This window comes from Cannabis sativa, chromosome 3 (genome assembly GCF_029168945.1).
Source record: "Cannabis sativa cultivar Pink pepper isolate KNU-18-1 chromosome 3, ASM2916894v1, whole genome shotgun sequence".
NCBI lineage: Eukaryota > Viridiplantae > Streptophyta > Magnoliopsida > Rosales > Cannabaceae > Cannabis > Cannabis sativa.
In genome coordinates, this window is record NC_083603.1 from 65,935,104 (window position 1) to 65,944,509 (window position 9,406).

The 9,406-nt window shown below is 38.3% G+C and overlaps 1 protein-coding gene across 1 annotated transcript; it reads right to left on the reverse strand.

Moving 5' to 3' along the window:
• Nucleotides 1-3,418: 3,418 nt before the first annotated feature.
• On the reverse strand, nt 3,419-5,860 carry LOC133036241 (uncharacterized). The gene is made up of 2 exons (XM_061112761.1): nt 5,596-5,860; nt 3,419-5,436 (listed from the first exon to the last, which is right to left on the reverse strand). Exons 1-2 carry the CDS (start codon nt 5,858-5,860, stop codon nt 3,419-3,421), a joined length of 2,283 nt encoding a protein of 760 aa, XP_060968744.1.
• Nucleotides 5,861-9,406: the final 3,546 nt, after the last annotated feature.

Sequence of the window (9,406 nt, forward strand, 5' to 3'; positions counted from 1 at the left end):
TTACTGAGATTTCCATTTTTTTTCTTACTATTTGAATGGAAAATGTAAAGTTTGTGAAGAGTGCTTCACAGTCTGCAGCTTCATGGACATCATCCAGCTCCAGTTCTAGCGGCAGAGAGGAAGAGTGCTTCCCCATGGCCTTCTTCTACTCCTTTCTCTTCAGGTTACCAAGGAAAAGCTCCATCATTGGTGTTTTGGCTGTGGCTGGTTTAAAACTAGAAGGAAGAGTGGGAATGAAATTATAGTCTATTGTGTTGTGGCTGTGGGTGGTTGGAATTAAATTATAAATTAGTTTTTTAAAAGATAAAAAAAAAAAATTATTGGTTATCAGATAAAATTTTTTAATTGGGTGTTAATCTTTTTTAGTTGGGTGCCAATTTTTTTTTTTTTTTTTACATATACATCTTATGCAATTTTGACTTTTAAAAGTCATGTAAATCAATGGCTAAAAAGATATATGCATAGTATAGGAACAAAACCATAGTCACCATAGAATTATTCTATTATTATTATTATTATTATTATTTTTGTTGTTGTTGTTGTTGTTGTTGTTGTTGTTGTTGTCGTCGTCGTCTTTGTTGTTAATTGATAAATCTTTGAGGGCTCGTTTGGAACGCCGTATTAGGTCGTATTGTATTGTATTGTATTATATTGAATTGTATTTTATGCAATATTTTTATGTAAAACTATATGTGGTATTAACTTTTATGGACACCTAAATATATAATATTTTAGTATAACTTAAAGTTTAACATAGTATTATATAAAAATATAATGTATAATCCAATTCAATATAATACAATATAATACAATACGATCTAATACGACATTCCAAATGAGCCCTGAAATATTTAATTTTGTGATTGATGTTTCAATGCTGGTGGAGTATGGGCTTTCGCGTGGAAGGCATAGAGGAGCAGCTACATGGCAAGCCCACATGGGCTGAAGAGAAAGGAGAGAATGGAGGAACCAATCCCATGGCGCCATGTGGCGCACGGTTGGAGAAGAAACAAGCACCACATGGGTGCTGACGGGGCGACTGGGAGAGTTTGAGCGGTGTCATTTGGCGCTGATGTGGCACCGTGGGACCCGCATTGTTGGGCTGATGGAAGAGAAGGCAGCCCTAATTGGGCTCTTCTATTGGGCCCTTTTCTTTTTCTTCTTTTGTAAATGGGCTTCTTCTTTTTACTTACTTTATTCTCTTTCTTTCTTTTCAATTTTGCCACTTGCTTTCTCATCTTTTTTCCTTTTCCTTCAATAACAACACTTTAATTCCTACAAAATAATAAATTATATTCGAATAAAATATTTTCAATATAAAAACATATTTCATTAATTTCATGAAAATATTAATTTAAACTTAATTTATTTTAAACTTTAAGACCAATAATTGTGCATTTTTCACCATCAATCAGAACTCCCAACTAGCTTATTGCTAGCTAGTCCCTAGCAATTCAAGCGGAAAAAGAAAAGAATTATCGAGTTGAATAAACAAGTCAAACCAAGCAAAACCATCCAAGCATTTTCAAAATATTAGTAGAGAGTCAAAAATTGTTATCAAAGTTATTTCAGTTGTAACTCCAGAGTTGTGTGTGTGCACCAAACTTTATCCATTTTTTTTAAGTCATAACACAAATAGTATCGAAAAATCTCAAAAGTGTAAAGGTCTCAACTCCAATTTTCTCACGGGTATTGAAAGTATTTATATTGGAAGGGTGACACTATTTGGAGTTGGAAATGTAACAATTAAAGCACAAATGAAAGAAGATAAACTTTTTAGGACAAGCAATTTGAACAAATATTGATCACAAAATAGACACATCAAACTAATAGAATTCAAATGACAAACAACCTTTAGGATTTACATGAAACACTCACAAAATAAAGAGCCAACTAACTAACTATTAAATAAAAAAATATAATAACAATTTTTTTTAGAGAGACATGTGATGTTTCTCTTTTTTTTTTTTTAATTAAAAATAAACTAATATGAAATTTTTTTTTTAGATTTGGAAAGAATGGAGGAAAATAGAAATAAAATGATGTTACTCTTGTTTATTTTTTCTTTTTTTTTTCTCAAAATGAAAATTAAATAAAATGATGTTGCTCTTGTTCTTTTTTTCATTATATTTTTTTTATGATATTTTTTTCATTTTTTTTTTATGATTTTTTTTTATTTACTTTTGTTTGTTTCTTTTTGTTTCTTTTTTTTTTTAACCAGAGAACATATAAAAATAAAAATACAAAGAAATTCAATAAGGTTACAAAGAAATAAATACAAAGGCTCTTTTAACAAAAAATTAATCCCTCTAGTAAATGTCATGTTTGAAATTTCGAAAGTTTGATTTTTGCCAACTCAAATGGTCAATAAAAGTTCAAAATGTTATTTTCTCAACTCTCACAACTCACCAAAAATGAAAAACTTTACACTAAAAAATTTTCTCAACTATACGTGTTAATAACAACTATTTTACCACATGTTTGGGAAGTGTAACAAATGACACTGAAAATTACAACGTGATAACAAAACATAGCAAATATTGACTTAAACTGTAATTTTTTACAATCATGTTCAGATAATTTTGAAAAAAATTTGACTTAAAAATTCAACAAGACAATTACAATTCTCCAAATGAACGCTCACCAGAGCTCACCACCCCCCAACTCAAAATTAGACAGTGTCCTCAATGTCACAAAAAATATGAAATAAAAAAGATAAGGAAAAGAGTACACCTGATTGACGATAATATGCACAGGGTGAGAGTGGAGATAACCTGATAACAGTAACCCAAAACAAACATAGAAAATACAAAAATACAAAAACAGAAAAGATAAAATAAAATAACATGAACAAACTAACTAAAAAACATAAGAACTTGATCAGTCATTGGTAGACAGAAGTGATCTCCTCGGGTAAGTCTACCAACTACATGTTTGTACTATCCAGTATTAAAAATGAACTTTCTTTTATCATTCGTCTCAAAAATAGATGCATTGGTGACATTTTTCAGGATAAGGAAAATATTCATTCTCAATGTCATGAAGGAAATGGTATGCTTGGTCACTTGAGAAAATTTTACAAATTTCCTCCACAACTGTGTCTATCACATCAGTATGATAACACTTGTTTTCATTTGGAATGGTTGGAAGAATTTCAGGATGAGAAATATTTGTTGGAATTTGTTTTACTAGGATCTAGATTTTTTTTTTTTTGATGAAAAGCGAAGAAATATATTAATTCGTCGAAAAGTTAGACCTCGCGGTCATTACATAAAAGGTTCTCCGGAATAGAGGAAACCGGAATAACACCAAATTTCTTGTGGGTGAATGCCCACCTGGCCACATTATGGGCCGCAAAGTTACAGGTTCTACTAACATAAGAAAAATTACAACTAGAAAATAAAGGAGAAGATCTATTTCAAAAAGAGATGTAGTTCACAAGCACCCAATGAGGACACTTCCCATTAAGAGCATTGATAACCACACTCGAGTCATTCTCCACAATAACAAAATTCGCCTTGAGATCCAGTGCCGTTTCAATTGCCAAGCAGCAGGCCGCCGCTTCTCCACACAGAGCATCAGCGAATCCTAGCCTGGCCGTAGTAATCCGCAGCACCCTGCCAAGGTAATCCCTGGCCACAACTGCTGAGCACATGCTATCCAGCCCCACTTTGACATCACAGTTAAGTTTGATCCAATCAAGAGGAGGGGGCTTCCAGTCCTGTGGTAGGTAGGGACTAGGAGGAGGGAAAATGGTAGCATGCAAATCTGCATAAGAGTTACAAATAGAGTCAATACATCTTTTAACATCAACAGGACTATTATTGTGTACCTTATCATTACGGGTCCTCCAGATGGTGTCAACAATAATCGAAGCATAAAGGAAAACATCATCCACGTATACTCCCTTGTGCTTAAGGTCCCAAATAAATTTTACCCAATCCCAAGGTCGGATGCCTGTATTACAAACCGGATAAATGCCCCAAGGAGAAGATTTCCATAAGTGGAAAGCCACCTCACAAGTGAGGAACAAGTGTTCAAAAGTTTCCTCCCCTCTCCCGCAAAGAGGGCAGTTAGTATCCTCAATGGGGAATCTTCTATGAATCACAACCCTAAGAGGAAGAGCCTTGGATAAAATACACCACCAAAGCATCTTATGTCTTTCAAGAATTTTACTATTCCAGAGTTTATTCCATAGAGAAGGAGCAACCTCACACGGAGGAGCTCTCTCCAAGGCTTGTGCTAGGTAGGCAGACTTACATGAGAACTGGCCACTCCGTTCCAGTGTCCACACCCACCTATCCATACCTTGACCAGGGGGATGACCCCCTTTTAAAATAGCGGTAACCGTTTCGCGATCAAAGAGAGCATTAAGCTTATGAATGTCCCACATTCCGTTAGGAAGTAAGAGCTCGGCCACCTTAGCATCCTCGTTACCAAAGGAACCTACAGGTTTCGGAAGAAAATCTTTACCGTGAGGTATCCAGGGGTCCTTCCATATACGCGTATCTTGACCATCAGCAATCAGTCTACAGGCACCCTTTCGTAAAATAACATTAGCTTGGACCACATTTTTCCAAAACCAAGAATCTGAGCTCTTGAATTTATGATTAAGGAACTCCTTCCCTTTAAGATATTTAGCCTCAAGTATACGACAGCAAAGAGAGTTGCACCCATTCAACAAGTTCCAACTCCATTTGGCTAGAAATGCCAGATTCATCTCTCTCGTCTTCCTGAATCCAAGGCCACCATGGGATTTCGGGAGACAAAGCTTGTCCCAAGCTCTTAAGTGCATACCATGGTTAGCTTTATCAAACCCCCACCAGAAATCCCTAACCAGCCCATCAATTTTAGTAACTAGCCGGTTAGATAATTTGGTGGTTTGCATAGCATACATCGGCATTGAAAGGCCCACTGATTTGATCAGGGTAGCACTCCCAGCCTTAGATAGGGTTTTCGCCTTCCACCCTTGTAACTTAGAAGTGAGGTTCTCAATAATGAAATTAAAGTCAACATCCTTTTGCCTCGATCGAAACAACGGGAGACCCAAATATTTTATATAGCCTACTGGAGAACCAATACCATACTTTTCCTTAATCCCACGTTTCATACTCTGGGGGGTGTTTTTGCTGAAGAATATTGTTGTTTTAAGCCTATTAACTTGTTGACCCGACCAATCACAAAATTGTTCAAGGCATTTCCAAACACCTTCGGCCTCCCTCACATTAGCTCTCCCCACAAGGATTAAGTCATCCGCAAAAAAGATGTGAGAAAGGACCGGGCCGCCCCTGCTAAGCCTTATACCAGGAATCTCTCCCTTGGCCAGCGCATTCCCAAGCAGCCTAGAGAGAACCTCGGCCGCCCAAATAAAGAGATAGGGGGAGAGAGGATCTCCTTGACGAAGCCCATAGGAGGGCTTAATCAACCCAACCTTGCCTCCATTCAGACAGATGTTGAGCGTAGTGGTGGACAAGCACTGAGAGATTCATCGACAAAACTACTGAGGGATCCCATGACAAGAGAGGACATGATCAATAAATTTCCAACCCAGCCGATCATACGCTTAGACAAGATCAATCTTTATAGCAAACATACCTTCCTTCCCCTTCTTCCTTTTGAACGAGTGGATTATCTCTTGCACAATAACATTGTTGTCCTGAATATTCCTACCAGGCACAAAGGCAGCTTGTGTAGGGCATATGATTGCATGTAGAATAGGTTTAATCCTGTTTGCAATGATCTTAGATATGACTTTATAAAGCACATTGCAAAGGGAGATGGGTCGGAAGTGACTAGGTCTAGTTTGATTTGGGACTTTAGGGATAAGAACTATATTCGTAGTGTTGATACCCATATGCATGTTACCAGTAGCAAAAAATCAGACACAACATTACAAAAGTCATCCCCGACCGTATTCCAATAATGTTAAAAGAAGAGCACAGACATCCCGTCAGGGCCAGGGGCTTTATGGTTTCCCATGTCAAACAGAGTACTCTTAATTTCCTCTGGGGTGGGGCATTTTACTAGTGCCTCTTTTTCCTCCTCCAGAATCCGCTCTTGAAAAAGCTGAGAACAGTTGAGTACCTGACCATTATCGGATCCATTAAATATTCTGGAGAAGAAGTTCATAAACTCAAGCCCAATTGATTCCCTGTTTGAAATCCATACCCCATCTTTGTGCAAAATGCCTTCAATAGCATTCCTCCTATGACGGATGGTAGCGGAGAGAAAAAAGAACTTCGAGCACTTGTCGCCCTCCTTAATCCATGAAATCCTGGCCCTTTGCTTCCAGTACATGTCTTTCCTTTCAAGGGCTTCATTAAGAGAGTGGCGGATCGAGCATTTAGAATTCCAATCACGGGAGCCCGCAGGTAAACTCTGTATCCAGTTAAGCCTTTTTTTAAGATCATTAATGACCGTGTCCAGTTTACCATATTGAGATCTATTCCAATGCAAAAGAGCAGCCCTAGTAGCACCCACCCTCTTAAAAGCACGGGCAGGGGCCCAAGAGTGGACGATCGAGTTCCAGGCCTGGTCAACCACCAAGCTACTTCGCTCATCTCTCGTCCACCCCTCTTCAAACTTGAAATCTCTTTTAACCTTTCCTTCCATTCCATTAGTAAGAAGGCATAGCGGTCTGTGGTCGGAGTTTCAAGTTTGCGAAGAACAAAGGACGGCTTTGGGGAAAAGATTGAGCCAGGCACCATTAACAACACCTTTATCTAGAGCGGATTTAACATGGTTTCGACCAGCCCTGTGATTATCCCACGTCATCTGATCCCCCTGAATATTCAGGTTAATCAGACCGCGTGAATCAACGAGGTTGGAAATGAACGGAATGAATTGGTCCGTCCCAGAGGAGTCTTGACGTTCCGAATTACTCAACACAAAGTTTGTATCCCCCAGGATCAACCAAGGACCGCCAAACCTATCCCCAATCTTCATGAGATCCGTCCAAAACCATTTCTTCGCATGGAAATACGAGGGACCATACACACAAGAAAGAAGCCAAGGGTGGGTCGGGGGATCGGAGTAAACAATTCCAAATATGTGATTACGAGAGCAAGAGAGGCATTCAAAGCTAAAGCCAAACTTCCAAAGAAGGATAATACCTCTAGCAGTACCAATCGGCAGCACAAAAATATTAAAATAAAAATGCAGTGATTTAAGTGAACGTACCGGAGGATCCGCATCAACTTTAAGCTCAGTGAGGAAAACAAAGTCAGGAGATCGCGATCTGATGAGGGACTTCAGTTCCCGAACTGTAGAGGTCTGCCTAAATTCTCTACAGTTCCAAGCTATGCCTCTCATGGCTTCTGTGGAGGAGAGACCTCATTCTCCTCCACAGGGGTACCAAAGTGAACGGATTCGCTAGAATCAGCATCATCAATAAGGAACGAGCCAACCAACGGGTTCTTCAAAACACCCTCAGGACAAGACAACGAGCAAGAGGTATCCTCAGAAGGTTCTTCCACAGCCACTTTATCCGCCCTCTCATTTTCCACAGAGTCCCAATGGAAGTCTCTGATAACTCCCGAATGCCTACAAATGATTTTATGTGGTCTTGAGCAGAGAGAAGCAGAAGACTCAAAGAATTTACTTTTCTTGAAAGGAGTGGTTCTCTCATTTGTCTCGGACGTAAGCTTGATACCAATGTCACCACCCAATTGTCTAATCTCATATAAGTCAAGATTCCCAAAATGTTTAAGCTCATGCAACATAGTCTCTTGGGCTTGAAAGAAAGAAGTAAGAGCTTGCTTCTCATCTAACCCCGAAAGCACATCTTGACCTTCAACCGAATCTTGAGATGGGCCATTAGAGCCCAAAGCTGCATGAAGACCGTGACCATCTTGGGTATATCTAGCAATCCCACCCAACATATTAATATTACTCATCAAATGCTTTGGTCCACGGGTAACATTCTCAGGCCTACCAAGCCTCAACTCCTTCATAGTTGATCCATTAACTGAGAGAGTAGGACCCATTGAAGCAGCATATATCTTATTAATCTCTTTCCCACTACAACTCGGCCCAGCAGAGACAAGTGGGAGGCCCACCTTATTAGTCTCGTAGGAAACCGGCCCATGTTCCCTTGAATTAATTAGATTAGGCCCAAGAGTAGAAGAACCCGGCCCATCACTATTAATCACATGGTTCCCTACATTGACCGCCTCAGGATCACAATTAAATCTTTCACATTAAACGAGGAACGGTCAACAGCCTTTCTCAACGATAAATGAGGAATGAAATCAGAGCCTTTTACCTGCTCTAAAGAAATAGCTTGAACCCCATTACCAAATCCAGAAACCTTGGGCTCGACACCTCCAGGCTTCGACTTAGGAACCCACGCTGCCTGTTGGAATTATTTTACCAGGATCTTAGATCTACTCACAAGTATGTTTATTAACACCCTAAATATGAACTTTCTAAAACGATGAAATAAACACCTATAAAATTTAAGAAACCTTACATTGGGTGCAGCGGAATTAAATGACTCCTTCCGTTCAAATCTCTAACCCTTGTATCCTTTCTGTAGCAGAGTATTATCAAGATCTGAACCTGGATCTCTTTCTCTGAATCTTTGATGTTGAAACTCCTTTGCTGATGATCTTTCTTCACGATCTTCCTTACTATGATTGAGGTATTGCTTGCTGTGTGTGGGCACTACTCTAATCACTAAGGAGTTTCGAAATTATCAAGGAAGAAGAGAGAGAGAGGGTGGCGGCCAAGGTAGAGAGAGAAAGGCTCATGTTTTCTGAATCAGAAGTGTAATTTTCTTGAAGCCTTCACTACCTATTTATAGCATTCCACTAGGGTTAGGTTTGAATTATTTGGCATTAAAATAATGAAAATATCAGTTTAAATTGCCTACAAAAGTGTCCGGCCATGGCTTATTGGGTTTGGGCCTAGCTTTTTGCAATTTTGCAATTTTAACACTTTTGTATCTGATTTTCTCAAAAATACCAATTTTCTAATTCAACCATTTAAATGCCAATTCTAACTATTTAATAACTATAAATAATTATTAAATAATATTGTCATTTATCATATTTATTAATTGAACCATACAAAGTATCATAATTAACAAATATGCCCCTAACAACTCTTTCTTTACAATTTCGCCCTAACTTAGTGAAAATTTCACAAATAGACATAGTCTAATTTGAGAATTATAATTGATTAATCAAAACCAATTACATGAGTCTTACAAACAATATTATCTCAACTAGTGCGGGGACCATGGGTCTATATAACCGAGCTTCCAATAAGTAGATCAAGAATTTAGCACTAAACTTCACTAACTTATTAATTCTTTGTTGAATCCACGCATAGAACTTAGAATTGCACTCTCAGTATATAGAATGCTCTATATGTTCCACCATATAGACGCATCATTAGTTATCCA